Genomic DNA, 18,874 nt, shown 5'->3' with positions numbered 1-18,874 from the left:
ATCTGGAGCTTTTGCAACAACTTCACATGGTCCTCTTCCAGAGTTCACTCTAATTGTGACACCTAGAGGTACACCACCATCAGCAAGCATTTGAGGGAGCACTGCTGGATGCTATTTTTCTTGCTTGAAGCAGAGGTGGGAGACACTGCCCCTCAAATTGTTTTTCAGCCCTGTCTCTTAGCAGTCACAAGACACTGCAAATTTGTTTGCCTGAACCATTGGCATCATGCTACAGGTTGCTGACTCTGTGCTTACACTGTCTGTCTGTAGTGACATGTATGGTCATCCTGTGATTATGTCAGCTTTCTGTCATTATGTGGTGAAATATTTTTGACAGCTTATTCTAAAGCCAGCTCATTATGGGCAAGTGCAGATCTAGATGGAAATTGGGGTTAAAAGACATTTATTAGAGTGTGGTAGGCGTGCACTTGTCATCTTCAGTCTGATACTTCCACACTGTTGTAACATTGTGTGTGCTGGTGGCACTTCTAATGGATTGATCCTTGCCTTTTGGGGAGGTGATGGTGGAGCAGGACCTTTTTTCATTACAAATGGTGAAAATGAAATAGCTTTCAGCCATTCCTTACTGTTCCTCGCCCAAATCTCTGTATCCTTAACAGTTCTTTAATTGTAACTCCTCCTTTTTTTCCCTTTCTCCCCCCTAAATTTCCCCAGCCTTACCAGCTGGCATGCAAAAAAGTAGAAGTTGGGAGATGATGTGTAGCAATCATCAACCTCAACACTAGCAGCAGCAATCAACATCTGCTGTAATTACTTTCTTTAGAACTTTACAAATGTGCTGATAATTTTGGTGGGAAGAAGAACAAATGGGAAAAGATCTGGAAGATACCCTTGGTGAATTTTTTAATTAAAATGTTTTTGATTTTTGAGAAACTCTTAAAGAAGCAATTAAAACAAGATTATATTAGGCTATACTTACATGGGAAAGCCTTGCCAGGATTAACTAGCTTGTATCAAATGAATTACTGCCTCTGGATTTGCATTAGCAAATACTTTCTATAGATGTTAATCAGGAAGGAGTGAGTATTAAGTGGGTGAGATTGGAGCAATAAAACCAGCCTGCAGGGTCATGGGCAGAGTGTACATACCTGGAGGAAAGTATTGTGTCTAACCAAAGACACTGTCTGCTGGGAGTTTTGAGCTTGGAGAGCCTAATGATGGCAAGAGATTTTAGATGGGGCCATGCCTGAATTTCATTCAGAGTAACGAAAACCTTATTTCTTCAGTATTTGTATTTCAGTAATTAAATTTGAGGCCTTGGCCAGACTCCATTTAAACAAAGCAAAGAGCCAGGGTGTGAAATACTGTGCTGTATGATGACCTAATCCAAATCCCACTAAGTCTGGGAATGTTTCCACCAATTCCCTGGGAGCTGGATTAGATCTGCACAGTTTTTCCTGCCCATTGCCAGTGCCCGATCCCACAGCAGTAGGCACCCAAATCCTCCCATTGAGGCACAGCTGAAGGATGGGGCTTTGGGGTGGTATCCTTCAGCTGTACTTCTCTGTTGAATGGAGAGCATTAAAATAACACAAGAGCTAAACAGGCTTTGGTAGAGCTGGAATAGTGGTCATGTTCTTGGGCTCTTTATGGTGGGATAAACCAGTTTGATCTCAGTCCAAATGTGGTGTGTTTTTCTCTTTTAAAGTTTGTTTTCTCCCTGCAGTCAGTGAAGATTTCCCAATGGTATCATACTAACTCCAGCACGGTGCTCATCCTTGCTGAGGGCTGATGTACTGGCAGTGACGTCAGCGAATTTCAACTTCTGAATGGTTCTGGTGGCTGAAATACAATGTACAAACCTGTGGTTTCACTGAGGTCATTGAACGCAATGGTCTGCATGAGAACACTGTTTTCAAAGGAGAGCTGTGTGGTGTAGGTTTCTCTTTCCAGCAGAGAATTTATTCAATTAATCATTTGTTCCTATGATAAATACATAGGAATTCCTACAATACATTTGATTCATTCCTGTAATGAGTTCAGGTTCTTTCCTAAGCCATTCATTAGAATGCTCTCCAGTTACCTAACGTAAGAGGTCAACCAGAGTGTACTGTATCTTTTTTTAAACTATTAGATCACAAATTTTGTAAACATAAGTTTCCTGCATCACTTGCTTGTCAGTGGTAATCCATGCATAGACAATTGCTCATACTGAAAGTTGTGATGGTTCCAGGAATAAGGAACAGTATCTGAGCCACCAGGCTGTTGTCCAAATGGTTGCAATTAATAAATAATGTGAGCCCATGAAATGGAGTGTGATATATATCATTGTCTGGGGAAAACCACTCATGTTTTCATAGTTTAAATGAAGGAACCAGAAATGCTATTTTTGCAAAAATGGTCAGGTCTAGGGAAAGCGTCACAGCTCCTATCCAAGCACAAGGTAGAGGTGGTAGTCTACCTACAGGCATGGTGGGAGCTTTGGGGGTTGCACTGGTTGTTCCAGCAGTCCTACCGCTGTGACTTGGGTCCAACGGGGTGAAGATGACTTGCCTACATCAGCTGTTTCCTTTAAAGCTTTAATTTAGGCACCATTACAAACAATTTCAGGGACAATCATTAACCTCACCCTCATCTTCTCCAGCCAAATGGCTTGCATGACATGGTGGACTGGTAGACACTGTGGAGAATGGTCTACAGTGAAATGAAGAGATTTGGATTTTCTAAGGGAGCAGCTGCTCTTCAGGACACATGAGTGTATTTTAGCCTTACAGAGCAGCTCTCATGGTATGGAGCCTTGGCAGTAGAAGATACAGGATTAAAACCTGTGGTCAACATTCTCTTCCCAACAGCAACGCACTGGATTCAAGCCCATCTGAGCTCAGGGAAACAGGCTTTGACTCTCTGGGGTTTTGAGTTTTTAAGCAAGTTCCATAAAAGAGCACATGGCATGGTCTGACCTTTCTCTTTGAGATCTACATGTGGTGCCCACCAACCACACCAGTTGTGGCTTTGACTTCCACTTCCAGAGGAGAAGTTCAATTCCCCTCTTTGGCATGCTGATGAGTCCTGTGCATCTGTGTTGCTCTTGAAGCGTTGATCTCAGCTCTGAACAGCCAAGGCATCTATTCAGCCAGGAGCTCTTTCTGTGGTAACAGGCTTTAAGATATGTAAATCTATTTTCAAAGCAAAATAAAACCCCCAAATGTTCATGTATCCCTCAGAAGGAAGAAAGGGTCTCTGTTCTAATACTTTATGCAAATCTAGCTTTTGCTCTTGTACTTGGGCATGAATAAATAGCAATGACTGCTTCAAATTGAGGAAAAATAAAACTCATCCCTCATCAAAAGAAAAAAAAAACTTTATTTCTATTGCATAAATAATGGTAAAATTAAAATCTTTTTATACAGATTATATATTTACAGTAGTGTTTGGTTAGAGGAAACAGCCGATACATATGGCATTCGGTTTTCCTTTATACATGTCTTTATACACTCGGGTAACTTGCAGTAACATAGGATTTATTTAAGTTGCATGCCAAGTTAATTTATATTAATATTTACAGTATTTTGTACAAAGGTTTTTTTGTTTTTGTTTTTATTTTTGTTTTTTTTTTACCATTATGTTTCTGACTTTGTGAGCTGTTGTCTTTAATTAAAATGTCATGTCTTTTATTAACAAGCAAATAATGGTCAGTTTTTAACAAAAAATGGTAAATGGCTTGAAAACAGTGAGGGATAAAATGATGACAAAAGAGAGGTGTATGTATTAGTGAAGAACTTCCTAGAGTTGAATCAGAAGGCATTGATTACTAAAATCCTAATATGGATTAATGGCAACAGGCTGGATTCTGGGCTTATTCCAGTTTAAGCCAATTAACTCTAATGAGTTACTTCAGATTTACCCTTGAGTCCAAGAGGAACTTCATCTCTCTTCTGTCCCCCATGCCAATTAAAATCTGAGAAAATAAGAGCTGCTGCATGAAGCTGAAATAACTTTGGCTCCTCTGAAAGAGATGGTAGGAAACGTAATACCATTCTTGGGTTGGTGCAATGTGAATATAGAGGCAATTATTTGAAGATTGCTGTCAAAGGCCAACCCCAGGGGCCTGATGCTGCAAACACATCAGGTGTATGGTTTGGGTTTAGTGGGACTGCTCACAAGAGAGACAAGACATGCCTGAGTGCTGGCAAGACCAGAGGGGTACCTACTAGAGCAAGCTCAATGGCTTCAAATGGCATGGTCAAATGTCTACTTGTTGGCTGATGAAGACTGAAGACCTGCTGATAAAGGAAAGTCATATTATGGATCTCACCTAAAGCAACGTAAAAATAGCTGTGTTTGAAGCTGCTTATTCATGATGCTGGCAGAGACCAGCCATGAACAGCTGTAGAAAATAATTGGTTGGAAAATGGCAATTTCATTTTGTAATGCTCTTCAAGGCTACAAAGTATTTTGGTCTACCTCAACAGAAAATAAAAAAAAACTACAGTATTTTTACCATCAAGTACCAATCTTTGGATCCAGAGGACTTCCTTTTTCTCCTTTCTCCCTCTTGTCCTCACTTCTGGGGCTGAAATTCTTTCCTAGTGAAGATGTCAAATTGTGGCAGTTTTTCAGACTTTTGCCACTGGAGAGGGAGGAGTGAAGTACTCTTCCAATTAAAATGTTGTTGTCAGATTTTCTGTCCATCTTGCTCTTGGTGAAGCTTCTACAGTTCCTAGAGCTGCATAAAACACCCTACTTGAACTGGAGAAAAACAAGATCCACTTCTGATAACAACTGACAATACAGAGAGATGAAAATGTTGTGAGCCTTTTCTTTTTCTGTATTAAATTCCTGGAAAAGTAATAGGTTTTAAGTGATGCCAGGGAAATGTAATTGCACTGTCAGAACACAGTGCAGTAAAATAATAGATTGAAAACCAGCAAGTTCTGTACATCTTCATCTGTGGAATGTAAGCATGATTCAGAGCCAAGAAAAAAGATACTTCATCAGATTCTCATTTTAGAAGAGTTGGTTTTTCTTCTTTCAAATAGTCATCCATAAACCAGAAACTAAATAATTTATTACATGGGTGGATAAAATAGGGAACTTCATTCTTAGTGAGCTTAATGTATTCCTCCTACTGCTTCTCTCCTCACAGATCTAAGTCTGACTCGGGACTGTGCACCTCTTGCTTTTGTGCAATGACAACCCTTTGCAGCACTGCTTGCTCCGTGCACGTGTGCGCAATGTGAAGGGAGAGAGTCTTCCGTGGAAAGAGCTGACTCTCTTCGTACCAGGCACCTTGCAAAGCAGTGTGTCATGTTGAGCAGAGCCAGCACTGGACCTCGGACAGACATCACAGTCCTCTGGGTGTCCCAGGAGATGTTTTGGTCTTCTGCAGCAGGCAAAAAGATGCAGTGTGTTTTTTGTGAAAGAATATTCCTATGCTTTCCATGGAAAAAAGTGTTTGCCAGTAGGTACTTCGCTCATCCAAGTTTGTCAAACAGACATCCAGAGCAGCATCCCTGGGAATGCCTTCTGCCTTTTCTTGATTTGCTTGCTTGCTATCCTATTTCTTATGAAAGAAGGACCAAAAAAAACCCATTTACTTGGCTCCAGCTTAGAGAGGTGGGTATACATGTACATATCTTTTCTTTTGCACAGTTTCTGGAAGTCTCCCATGTAAAACAACCAATGTCCAGCCCTACCAGTGTATCATATCCAACATGTGAGCTCCCAATAACCACTGAATAGTCTGTATGAAATCTCTCCAAATCACCAGTTGATATCCAAATATTCAGCTGTAGCTCACCTGGGAGCAATGGCAGGTAGGTGGGTCTCTTACCACCTCCCACTCTTCTGCTCACAGGTGACCCTTGTCCTGGGGGGCCTGTGACCACCTTCACCAGGATAGGGCGTCTGCCAACAGTAACTGTCATATTTGTGGGTACCCATCAAACATGAAAAAGAACTACTTTTTCTTTGTCAGCTCTCTTTTATCCTATAGGAACTTCAACAGCATGAGCTCCAAATTCACCCTAACAAAGCCAGGTTCTCCCAGTTGTCCACCCTGTTTAATTTTTTAAATTACTGTTGATATTGCTCCTGATTAGAAATTACTTCTCAGTGGTAGACTCATTGAGAGGGTCAGGCCCCAGTGAAGTCCTTGGATGGCACAGCCTGTCATGGGCAGGAACGTGCTCCCCAAGGCCACTGCCACAACCATGATGCACTTGCCCTGCCTGGTAACACCTCAGCTGTGGTTTTCTTCACGGCTGACCTTATGGTATGGCTTTGGATCTGACAGGTAAGCAATGTTCCTTCAGCAGCTTTTGCTGGAATTCATTTCTCTGTGGCCTCCAAAGTATCTTCACATGCCATGTGCTTGCCATTCCCTCGTTGGCTTCTCCAGGAACAGAAAATCAGTATATGCCTTCAAAATTAAAGCCAATGGTTATCAGTGATGCACCTCAGTGCCTTACAGAAGCAGTAAGCTGAATCCTTCCCATCAGAGATCAATCCCCTCATGAAGGGCCTGCCCAAAGTGTCCTCAACAAACACAGGACAGCCTGTGTCGAGCAGTGCTTACACTGCATTGATTTCAATGCTCCAAAACCAAACCAAAGCCTCCCTCAAGCTAAAATAATCATGTCCATCTCGAAGCCTTCCCTGCATGTCAATCTGTTTAATTGCACACATTTTTTTGTGGCTAAGCCAACGGAGTTGTCTTTGGGGTGCTCACAATTTGCTAATAATTTGCTAATTTGTGAGCTGAAACACTGTCCCAGGCTGCTGGGAGCTGTTTGTCCATCCTTGGTTTGTCTGGGAGCGCGTCTGCAATTGCTGTGTGTCGCTCTGACACGGTGGCACACATGTCACGAACAGCGAGGGTTGCCATAGCAATATCCTTTTCGTACAGAATTGCAGTGCTGAAAAGACACTTAAATTCTCATGTAACTGGCAAGAGCATAAGTTTAGTGCTTTTTCTGACAGCTCTACCTAGCACTGCTGCAGTCTGGGTATTTTTTAAAAGTATGTTAATTAGCACTTAAATAGGTTTTTTTTTTTCTTAAAGTATGGGATGTGGGGTTTTTTATTTTTATTTCTTTGATTCTTCTACTTTCTTCCCCCTAAGCTTTTGCCATCAGGTTCCAATCAAAATTTTGCTGCTCTATTTTTACCTACTGCCTGTAAAGCAACAAAAAGCCCTTTTTTTCCTTCTTGTGTAGAATTAAAAAAAATAATGGATGTTACATAAATGGAGCCAGGGAGGTAGGTAAGAGATGCTGGCTAGGAAGGATGGCAAGGTGTCAGTAGAAAGGTTGTGGGGAGAGGAAATTGTGAAATGGCTTGGCCTGATCCATCCTGCATTGCCACTAGCTATCAGAAAAGCCTGACTGACTAAAGAAGAGATCTCTTCAAGACACGTTTAGATGGAGAAAGGCTGCTCTAGGAAGGAAAAGGAGACCTCTAGCAAGACATGACACTGATTCATAATGGATAAACTGAATTCCCTACAGAAAAAGAAAACCCCTAACCCCCCCGGATCGTGTACCCAGTAAAATCAGTGGGGAGTTTTGCAATGAACTCTACTGACACCAGGCTATGGCTTTTACCAATATATTAATTATAGGTTTGGTTTTACAAATGGAGCTTCAAGGTGAAGAATCATACTGAAAAATGACTGTATTTACAAAGGTTTTTATGGATCATGCATGTAGAAATTATGGAGCCTTCCAGAAAGCTTAAAGGAATGCAAAAGATCATCTCGTCCGTAAGGCAGCTCTTATAACTGGAGTCTGCCTGGTATTAGCTGTCAGAGGAGTGAGAAGAACATGGAAAAATGCCTGGCCTATGTGTTTTAGCTTGTGTTTCTGGGCTCGGTGAAGAGGCACTGCTCTGCCCCGTGTTTCTGCCGTTGCTGAGCAGGGCTGGTGGGTTGGTGCCCACCTCTCCACTCCATCTCCACCTGCCCCTGATGCCCACATTCATTCCAGCACAGTCCCAAGGGAAAAAAAATATTAATAAGTAACATTTAGACATTTTTTCTGCTGCTGCCACCTTTTCACATGCCCCTGAGACCTAAAAATGTGGATAACAGTTCCCTTGAAATGATCTCAAATCTTGTTATCTGCCATGTCCAGTGCAGAGAGTGCTGGGAGCGTGCCTTGGCTCCCCAGCAGTGCGAATCTCACGCTCAGAGGTTGCCTCAGATTTTCTGCTGTTGTTTTTAAGTCTGCTGCTCCCCTATAGCAAACATAAATCTCTCCATCTTCTGGGAGATGTAACAATTTTTGCGGCATATTTTGCAGTTGACCTCTATTAGTCACAGCAGAACAGAAATACAGAAGTGTGTGTTTGTGAAAGGCAGAAAAAAATAACTCAGCTTCTCTGGAAAAGATGACTGTTGTCTTCAGTGATGGAGGGGGGCACCAGGAAAATGGCAGCGATGTGGAGGTGGGCGACTGACACACACACCTAAAGGCAAAATCCAAAGCAGTTACATGAGTTTAAAGAGGTGATGGGAGACAGAACAATGAGAAGCAAATTTTCAAATAAGGCTACTAAAAAAATACAGGTTAAATGTTATCAATTGAACTTGTAATCAAAGAAAGACCTGAAATGAGTCTTTGGGATGGATCCAGGCTTAAGCCGATGGCTGCTGTGTGGAATGAGGGAAGCTCGTGGTTTGCAGTCCCTTGGGGAGCCACCCTGCCCCATCTCGTGACATGGGAAACAGTCATCTACATTTACAGGAGCAAGATCTCAGTGTTCCTTGGTGTTTCTGGAGCTTGCCCAGCTGGCAGGACGAAGCCACCACAACTCCAACACCCGAGTGCTTCTGTAGACCTCCCCAGGAGCGCTCCCTGTGCTGGCTCCATGAGCACCAGCCAGGAAAGCTCTCCTACAAGGGCAAAGAAACCAGATCTCTCCCGGGGTGACACACAGGTGCACAGTTCATCTGAAGGTAAATGCAAGGATTTGCGTCAAGTTTAAAAGGAAAAATGCTTTCTGATGTAATCCTGGCTCCAGGCTCGCCCAGTCCTTGCGCTTTCCACAGGACGTGTTGTGTCTCTAGTCTGCATCACTCAGTCTTCTCCTTGCTGCTCATTAAAATCTCTTCCAGGAAAAATAACTGACACTTGCAGGATCTGAAAGTCTGACACACTACGTAACATATGGCAGTAGGCTCTAGTTTGATTCCTTCTCTTGCTGCAGTCAGCTTGCTTTTCAGCTTTACCCCCTTTGGACCCTGCCCATGGGACGGTGGTGGTGGTGGGATGGCTCCTGGGAGGGACTGGAGCAGCTGGCTTGTCAAAACCACACACTACCCTGTAGGTAAAAATATAACCTCTTCCATGAGAAGGTGTCTGACACGGAGGTTTTGATGCAGATTACAACCAGGGTATATGAAATGAAATAAATAAAAATTGCGCAGGCAAGGAGAGGGGATTTTCATCTCCAATAAGGTTACTGAAGACCAATATAGAAAGGCAAAACTGCTGGAAAGCAAATGTTGTTGAATATGCAGACAGGACCAAATAAAGGGAGTTTTTTAACTGGCGCTGGTGGTTGCAGAGTCAGTTGGAAGACTGTGCACAAATCTCAGAAATGCCCATGTGTGAAAATGGGTGGTGCTTCTCAAGCCCTGATTCACAGTCGGAAAAAAATGGCAAATGGACTCATGCTACCCCACGGTCTTGTGTCAAAAGTGGCGTTTACGAAGCAAAAATAGAAATTTTGTATGATGCTGGCAAATTCTCCTCTTTTTTACTCTGAAAATACTGTACAAGGATGCTCTAGCTCCCCTCTAATGCCGTAAACTCAAAGGCATGGTCATAAGGGAAAAACCAAGTGAACCTGGAGTACATGAAATAAAACAAACAGAACTTGCTTGTGGCAATGCTACGATCAACTTCCTGGGAATGTGGGCCCAGCGGAGAGCTACGCAGAATAGTCAGTCGGCCCCTAGGTTAAAAGACAGCCCCGCCGTAATGAGTCATGAGGCTGTGCCTCCTTAAAACTGCAAAACAGGCTGCTGGATGAAAGTTTTTTCCAAGTTACCATTGCTGCTTTGAAGCAATAATTCGGGACTCCTGTATATTTTTTTTATTGCATTAGGAAACAAAACCTTTAAAGCATTAAGACAGCCCTTTTATGTCCCTGCCAAAAGGATGTAGTTGATTCACAAGACACATTACGCTGCTGGCCTCAGGCTCCTTGTCGAATGGTGCTTTATCTGCCTGCCTCTGTCTCTTTGCCGTGTGAGAGTCGGTTCGGGGGAAGCTCACCCGGTGGCATGCGCATGCATGGTCAGTTTGGTTCACAGTGTCATGGTGAGAGGCTACTCCATGCCGCTCCGCAGGATCTGGTTGGCCGCAATCAACATCACACTTATAATAAAGGCCATGGCAAATGCGCAGATAAGGCTCTTCCGTACGCAGGTCTGTCTGTTCTGCTTCTGGGCGTGCACTGCAGGGAAGACATGGGAAAGATGAGATGCTCGGCCAAAGTAATGTTTTTGCTTTCCACCAGGATCAGCTGAACTCAGAAATCCTCCTTTGCCTCTGATTATTACCTTGACATAGCCCTCTAGTCCACACCTCAGAGCTCCCCTGTGTCGGCCAAATCTTACCTCTCCCTCCGGGACATTTCCAAACAATCCACCTTACCTTTCATTGCTTCCAAACCAACTTTCCTAATAGACCACCCTCTCATACTGCAGAAAGTCCTTCCTCTCTCATCTTGGCTTTTAAACCCTTCAAGTGTTTTGGTTTATCTGTGTATTTCTTTTAAGCTCTTTATGAAGTTCTCTCTAAAGTTCTTTAATCGGAAATATTGGTCTTCTGTGAATCCCTTAGACTCATCCAAGTCAACTGAGAATGAGCAGAGATTCAAGATGCGACAACACTTAAAAAACCACTGTGATAGTTCCCATGAGTATGCACAGTATGTTAGTCATTTTTCCAAACTTGTCTTTAGGTTTTCTGTGCCTAAGCAAAATCAGACTTATTAAGGACCTTTTCAAATGAATGCTTGCAGAATAATTGTCAAAAGAAGTGAGAGTAATTTGTGGCAGTTAAAATGCAGACAAAATTGAGATTTTTAGCATTTGACTTTTTTTTAAGTTCACCAACAAGGATTCATTCTGTGACTTGCTAAAGTCAGTTCATGTCTCTGTCTTAGCCTCCCTACCTATGAATATCAGAACATGTGGTATTGGGGTACTGTGAAGATTAATCTGTTTGAAAGGCCTTGATATAATCACACAAAGCCAGAAGATCCTCACGCACAGGATGGATAGGTCTGTCCTGCTGCTATGGGCAGTAACACATGGTCTTGTTTTGGCCTGAGAAGGGATGTACCCATCGCCTTTTTCTCATGGATGGACTTGTGATGATGGGAGACTTTCAGATGGTTGACACCAAGCTCAGAATGACAATAAACCTAAAACACAACTATGAAAAGTCTCCAAGTGCCCATGTTTGGAAGAGTTCAGGATAATGTTTTCAGAATATATGGAAAAAACCCCTGTTCTGATCCGGGCTTGAACCTTGTTGCACAAAGAGCGGGGAGCACTGGATGCTGCATTTTGAACACTTGTTTCATCCGCCCTCACCTCCTCTGGCCAGGATTTAGCAGTGCCTGTGTCCTAATCCCAGCTCCCACATGGTCCCCCAGCATCAGCTCAGTGCCGGAGGCACAAGAAGCCCTCGTTAGGCAGCACTTTGAGCCAGACTGCCCAGGGAAACGCTGCACTACCGGCGCTCCAAGGAACTTGCTATATTCTGTGCAGATAATGAAATCCCCTTACGGCAGCTCTCCTAAATTACTTTCTGCTTGCACTGCTCTACTCCTTGATTCCTCACTCGCTTTTATAATGCACACAGAATCAATACTGTGGTTCTTTGGTTTTGTGCATGATGCCCCTGCACTTTCATAAGCTTTTTAAAATCACAGCTTTAGTTATTTCTTTATTTATTTTTCTATTATTTCTGTACTTTGAAAACACTCCCAGCCAGCAGACAAAACAGTGACACAAGCCATCACAGTCAGCATTGCCATTCAGCGTGGGACTCTGGTGCTGATTACAGTGACTGGGAGCAGCAGTCAAAGACTGGCCAAGGCTTTTTGTGATGGCAACTCTCCTATTCAAAGGAAAAGAGTAAAGCATGTTCAGTGTTTCTTATAGAAGTGTTCCTGAATTGAACAGCTTCTTCAGTCTTCTGTTATACCGTCAAGTCAAAATGGATCTTTAAGGCAGGAAGATCCAGGTAAGTCATTGTTGTTGTTCTTTACTGACTGAAGGTACACCAAATAGCCAAATAACCTACCAAATAACTCCAGATAATAGGGGAAAGGTCTGTGCTGAAATGTAGAGGTGTTGCTGATGCAGAGACACCCTCTTGCTGTTGGTTGGGGCTCAGCAGGTATTACTTCAGCAAGATGAGTATTACAGTTCCTCTGCCCTCGTGCAATCCCCAAAGAGACAAGCTGAAATTACTTTCTTCACTGTGAAAACAAGTATGTGCTGCCCTGTGAACTGCCCTTTTAAATATGAAGACTAATCTGCACTCCCTGCTAACTGGTGAGTTTTTGCCCTCACTTCTTTCTCCAAATTCATAGATCCTTTGAGCATGGCATCTGTGCTTTTTCCTGCTGGTTCCCACAGCTGGCATTGTCTCAGGGCTGGATGCTTGATCTGTTTTGCATTTGGCTACCAGCAGGAGTTTTTAATACCCATGGGACATGCTGGGGTTTGGACGAGAGCTGGTTCCTTAAGCATGGTCAGAGCCTGAAGCTTCTCTGGAGATGTCCTGGTCCCTTCTTAGGGGGGAGAGCAATTCACAGGCTGTCCAATGTAAATGAGATCTCAAGAAGCAAAGGCAAATCGAGGCTGGGTCATCCTGCATCTTCTCAACATGCAGAGGACAGGCTGTCGAGGAGGACTCACCGTGGTGTCACTAATGGCAGAGACAGAGCTACCGACACTGTAACTTCTCCACCAGCACACGGGGTTAATTGGTCCAGCCTGTTTCAGGGTGCATCCCTCCACTGGCTGTGGCTGCTGGGCTGGTCACCATGCCCACAGTGGGTTTGAGATGTTCAGGGTAAGCACTGAGAAAAAGTGAACTTTTCCCTGCAGAAAAAGGCTTGCTAATGTGAACAGCTACAGTGTATTTATAGTGGCTTCTGTCATAACCCTGCCAAAGGTGAGTGATATTTGCTTTTTCTGGCTGGAGGGAGTTAATTTCTTTTTAGGATGTCGGTTTTTCATTCCCAAGCCCTTAGCTGAGGAGTGGATTCTCCTGGTGATTGTCTGGGGGAAGCAGGGAGGGGAGCTGCAGCAGCTCTTGTACATCCAGTTAATTTGAGTGTCAGGGCTGAGGATGAAATACCCGTGCAGACAACACGGGTCACAGTAACCAGTCGGCACTCTCGTTTGCCACAGGCTTAATGTTGTGAGTGTTTGGATAAGGGGAACTGCCAGACAAATGATTTTTGTACTAAAAAATTTTGGTAGTACAACGTCGCTGCAAACAGTTGTCCTTTTCTTGTGTCTCTTCTCATAAAAACATGCACTCTTCTTGGCTCTAAACTTTGTTCTCCTGCCCTAAGCATTAATAAAAATTGAGAGAAAGGCTGAAGACATAACTGTGCCTCCCTTTTGGTTGTATTCTTTATTGGTGGGGCTGGTGTGGGCGGCTTGTACTGAGGAGTTGGGCATTTTCATTGCTTTGCTCTTCATCAAGAAGAAGGCAAATGAAACGCCCTAGAAATGTGTAGGAGGGAAAGTTGTAATGTAAGCCTAGATCTGACGTCTTGCAAATGACTCTGATGGTTAGAGTGAACTGAACATAATCCTGGACTTGTCCCTTACCATAATATGAATATTGTATCTGGGTTAAAGCCTGTGTGTGGTTGTGTGTGCGTGTATGAGTGTGGGAGAGAGTGATACGGTATATTGTTCATGTTGATATAGGAAGAATATTACATAGATGTAAAGACCTTGTTATGACAAGAAGCCAAGATGGCAAAATTGTGAGAATGACAGAAATTTGCATGTATTTGTACTGACGGCGATGTTACCCGTACGATGCTGTTTGACACCTGGCAGGGTTGAGCCAGCTAACCCCAGGTGTGGAGAACATGGGATGTCTCTGCCCACAGGATGGAGAAGGGTTTCGGGGCTTCTCTTTGATGGCAAGAACATACCCCTAAGTGACACAGAGTGGAGATCCCCCATTTCAGCAAGGTACTGCTGAATGTATCTGCTATGTCTCTTCCCTTAGAAGCCATTCCCAAATCTCAGTGAAAACCATCGGGGCTCATCTTGGTTTCATTCTTACCCATAATTAAAGGCACTTCAATGGGGTGGATGAAATGTACATTAAATATAGATGTAAGCCTCTAAGCTAGTTCCTTTTTCGCTACCTTTACAGTGGAAAGAAATAGGTGTTTTTTAAGGTGGAATTCATCTCATCCCAAGGTAGCACCTAAAATAAGCTTGCGGAGTTAAGCCCAAAAAGCATCTCCTTCACTCCATCAATTAAGGAGTGAGTAAAGGGTGACTGACTTACACAGAGGCACTTCTGTACAGCCATTTAAAGCTAGACTGAGATGCTGTTCAACCTTCATGACAGCTGTCCCTTAGTGCCATTGATCCATGCCATGAGGGCCTATAATTTCTGCTTTTGAGCCCTGTAGGGATCTTAGTGTTTGGGAAACGGGAATGCCAAGGGCACAAGTGGGTCATTCAGGTAATGGCTTGTCCAGTCTGGAGAGCTGCAAGGACACAACCTGCTCTCAGTCTGCCTTTTGGGAGAAATGCTCATGTCAGAGCTGCCATGGACCAGAACCATCCCCTTCTTCCGGGACCTGAAGCAAAACTTTGCATCTTTGTTGACAGTGTTCAGTTGATCTTTATTCTCTGGTGCATTTGTGCGTGTGTGTGTGTATTTCTAACAACATCTAAAAAAGGGTCTGTTTTGCTTCTAGGTTCTGCCTAGCACCAGCAATGCCAACATCCCACGAGAAAAGCTGTTCTTGCTGTACTTTTGGAAGCTGGGACTTCCAAAATGAGATGCTGAGCATTTAGGTTTTCGGACCCTTTTTTTTTTTTTTTTTGTGACTGGGATAGTTCACCCAAGTACTGAAGCTGAAAGAAGCCTGCATGCCTCTTGCTGTGGTGACAGCTGGCACATGTCTCCACTGAATCAGCAGGTCAGTGGGGACTAACAACTCCATTCATGTAAGTAAGCATCTCTTCCTCCAGGAGGAACCAAAAAAATGTTGCTTGGCTTGATTCAAAGAGCGCTGCTGCTTGCCTCCCTCCTGCAGGCTTTTTAAAATTCATCCATGCTCTTCTACGTCTTTTCTGCAGTATTTAGCAGAGGGTGAGTGTGCTGGATATAGCTGCTGAATCCCATTAATTAGCTAGGCTAAGAATTGCACTAATATGTTGATCTTTTGCTTTGTTTTAAAGATGCTTCAGTGTCTCTGCCTGGTGCCCTTTCAGAGGCTATTTGACCCCTCCGAGTATCAGAATCTCCCCCAAAATGGCCTATATCGAGCTGCATTGCTGTGGTGGGAAAGCGCGGTAGCTGTCCCAGGGTGACATGCACCTGAGGTTCTCTGTAGGTGTCTCCCTGGAGTTTTCTGCACTTGAGATGATTTGTATCTGTTTAGTTGTTCCAACCAGCAATGCTTCAGAGCAGCACAAGTTCCTCTGGCCAAGAAAATACTTCTCCCAAGGTGGCTTAAAATGGAAAATATTCTTGCCAGTATTAGCTCTGTTCCAAGTGCAAAATCCACTGTAAAAGTTGAGGCTGTGTCTGATCCTGGTTGCTGATCACTGAGTGGTCTTGTGGCACTGCTGAGAGGATGTTGTGTTAAGCAACAGCTGCCGAAGCAAATGTTTCCCTTCCTTTAGCTACCTCTGAGGATTCCTCAGACCTTGGTTTTGCAGACGCTCTCACATGTGTTGAGATGAGCTGTCCTTCGGTGTACCTGTGCAGCATGCTGCAGCTCCACACCAGTGGTCCCGACAGCGCCGAACAAGAGGTGCTCAGGGCAGCAGGGTGCAGATGCACCGGCTCTGCTCGTTGCTGGTGTTAACATGCAGAGAGAGGACTCTCCACAGCTGTCCCCTGGGAGCCCAGAGCAGAAGATCTTTTCTGTTTATGGAAAGACAACAGAAAACTGGTGGAGCCTAACACAGTTTGCTAGGGCGGGCAGGACCCAGGGTCAATAAAGCCTTTCCATGATAGGCTGAGAGAGATATGCGTATTTCTGTAGGGAAATTGAGTCTGTCTTTGACACTCACCTCAGTATGGGTTGCACATCTTTCTGCCTGAATCCCATCAGAGAAAGGAGGGCCATAAGGCAAAGCACCCACTAGTTCATCCTCTTGCCTGAAATAGGATCAGCTTTACTTAGACCACATGGAAGAAGGCTAACAGCAGCTCTTGAGCTCTCTAAGTGTGTCATGGCTACTTACTCTAAAATAACTCCATGCTAACTCCATGCATCCTTGCCCATTGTGTGTCATGGACAAAGCAGAGAGTAATCGTACAGAAACACAGAAGCTTTCTTTCTTACCTTCAAACTCTGTTTGGCAGTTGCCAGAGTTTTCGTTTAAACTCTCCTCTTCATTGATAATGATGTTCTCGATGTCCTTCATCGTTAAGTGGTCCCGGAAGGCGTGGTAGAGGATGTGTTTCAGCTCTTCCAGCGTTATCCTCTGCATGTCGAACTGTGGGAAGAGGACCGAGTTAGACTCAGCCACTGGTAACAAGCATGGTACCCGAAGGAAGAGAGGCATGTGGGCATGATGCAGTTCCCTACTTGTGTTTTTTTTCAAACTCATTTCAACACCTCCATATAACTTTGCAAATTTTGCTCTTTTGGGTTCATTTAACACTAACAGTGTGAATGTTGCAAATGGATGTTGCTAGAGCTCCTGCCAGCTTACTTAATGCTGGTGGAGCAGTAGGGAAACACAGCCCTATGCCACAGATGGTCTTCCAGGCTGGAGATGCAGCAATCCGGTATCAGTCCTGGCCATCCCAACGGAGATAAAACCCCGCGAGACTCCCCTGGTAGTGATTACACCTTGCTATGACCTTGAGTTTGCCCCTTTTTTCCTTCTAAATCTTCAGCTGTACCAGCGTGGTGGGCACAAGCAGAGAACACTCCCCTCTTAGGTGACTTCTGCTGTAGATCCAGTAGGTAAATGTTGTTCTTACACACATCAGATATTAAAACCAGATGGTTTCTGCAGAATATGTAGAAATGAACATTTTGCAGCAGAGGAACTTTGCATGTGTGTAAGGTTTGTGGTATTAATATCTGCTAATGGTGCAGAAGAGACAGCATTCATACTGGCTGACTTGCAGTGCCAGGTGTGCAGACCAGTCTCTCTGAGCCATCGGTGCAGTCAATAAAGAAGGATGGAAATGCTCTGAGTCACTCCGAGTCTCCTCCTGTGCTGCAGATGATCATCCTGTGAACAGCACCCTGAACTCTCAGGCCTTATAGCCCCAAAGACAGGCTTGCCTACAGCACACAGTGAGCACCAGGACTTGTACACCCGCTTCTAAACTACCCAACTTTGAGAAACTTCAGAAAGGCCAAACACCTCTGGCTTAATGCCGCACTGGAGGAAAGGCGATGCAAACTTGTGTCTGCTTCTGCAATTGAGAGCGTGGTGATAGCGTGTGACCAGATTGTGTAGCTGGCATTTTGGAAACAGTGCAACAAGAAGCTCTCTCTCTTTTCTTCCCATCCTGATAAGGACAAGACAAACTTTAACAGTTCTGAGCTGCTCGGTGCGTTATCTAAGGCTGTCTTCCCTGACCCCTGCTGCACGCTTCATGGCACAGATGCAAAATCATTAATCCTCAAAGTGGTTAACTAAGAAAAACAATTGCACTTTGATTAAATCTGGACCCTGAAATATTTATGCATATCTGTGTGCATAGGCAGATTAGCACACATTCATATATATTTATCCATTTATCCTTAGAAGCACTGACTTCTACAATTCTATTTGTTTATTTCCTGCAACAATCAAAAACCTGGTGCAGAAAATCTGCAGAAAAGTGGGCATCAGGAGAAAAAGCCAAAGTTCCTGGTTTTGCCCCAGGTGAGTTATCTGAAAAGCAAGTCTGGTGGGTTTGGTGTTTTTGCTGCTCTCCTTGTTCCTCAGGGATTCGGCATTCACGTCGCCCAGCTAAAAATAGCGAGCACACAATTGTCACCAGTGGCTCCTCGTTGCACAGTTCAAAGCTGGATTGCAAATCCCCCTGGTATTTAGTCACAAATTTCCAGCCTGCTTTGTTGTGCTTGAGGAAATTTCACCACCCGTATTCTGCTTTCTTTAATGTTAAAAGTGCAAGTAAAATTGAGCAGCTGTGTACTTCACAACCAGCATATGATTACAAAAAGCGTTTCTCTTGGCAACTAGAGGTGTGGAAATGGGGGTTAATTCATATAGTTGCCTTACAGTGGTGCTGGGAGGTGTCATTAGTGGAGGCTTGCAGAGTGCCTTGAGGCTGTCCAGGGTCTGCAGCTCTCCTGGTCAGCTCCCTGCAGCGCTGATTGCACACCAGCGCTGTGGAGGTAAAAGCAATGATTTCTCACCTACCACCCAATCCTGCATTCCCTTGGGGTCTGTCTTGGGGAAACTCAAACCTGAACTTGAGCCCCAGCAACTTCCTGAACCCACCCATATGCCAAACCCTTAATTTCATCCCAGTGATCCCTTCATATCAACAGGAGCAGCCCGTCTGCATGTGGTTACCCCTTCCCATCTCATCAGAGTGTGATGTTCAACCCGTGTTAAGAGTTTTCTTCCTGTTCCTGGCTCAGGGACAGTTCTCTGAGGCCAATACAAACTTCTTTTGCTGCAGTTTACGGGTTT

General features: G+C 44.0%; 1 protein-coding gene across 3 annotated transcripts in view; it reads right to left on the bottom strand.

The window, feature by feature from the left end:
- Positions 1-3,306: 3,306 nt before the first annotated feature.
- Positions 3,307-18,874, bottom strand: part of CALN1 (calneuron 1) — a 130,006-nt gene continuing 114,438 nt past the window's right edge. For 2 of the 3 annotated variants that reach the window (XM_074845330.1, XM_074845329.1), the window contains exons 5-6: positions 16,552-16,705; positions 3,307-10,422 (exon numbers count right to left, since the gene is read on the bottom strand). In XM_074845330.1, coding sequence (XP_074701431.1) covers positions 10,295-10,422; positions 16,552-16,705 — 282 coding nt within the window. In that variant the 3' untranslated portion in view covers positions 3,307-10,294. Of the gene's footprint in view, positions 10,423-16,276; positions 16,365-16,551; positions 16,706-18,874 lie in introns of all 3 variants that reach the window. The other variant, XR_012625751.1, reaches the window with a different exon arrangement.

This window comes from Strix aluco, chromosome 19, assembly GCF_031877795.1.
Source record: "Strix aluco isolate bStrAlu1 chromosome 19, bStrAlu1.hap1, whole genome shotgun sequence".
NCBI lineage: Eukaryota > Metazoa > Chordata > Aves > Strigiformes > Strigidae > Strix > Strix aluco.
The sequence above is the reverse complement of the archived record's forward strand: the minus strand, read 5'-3'. Positions and strand labels throughout refer to the sequence as shown.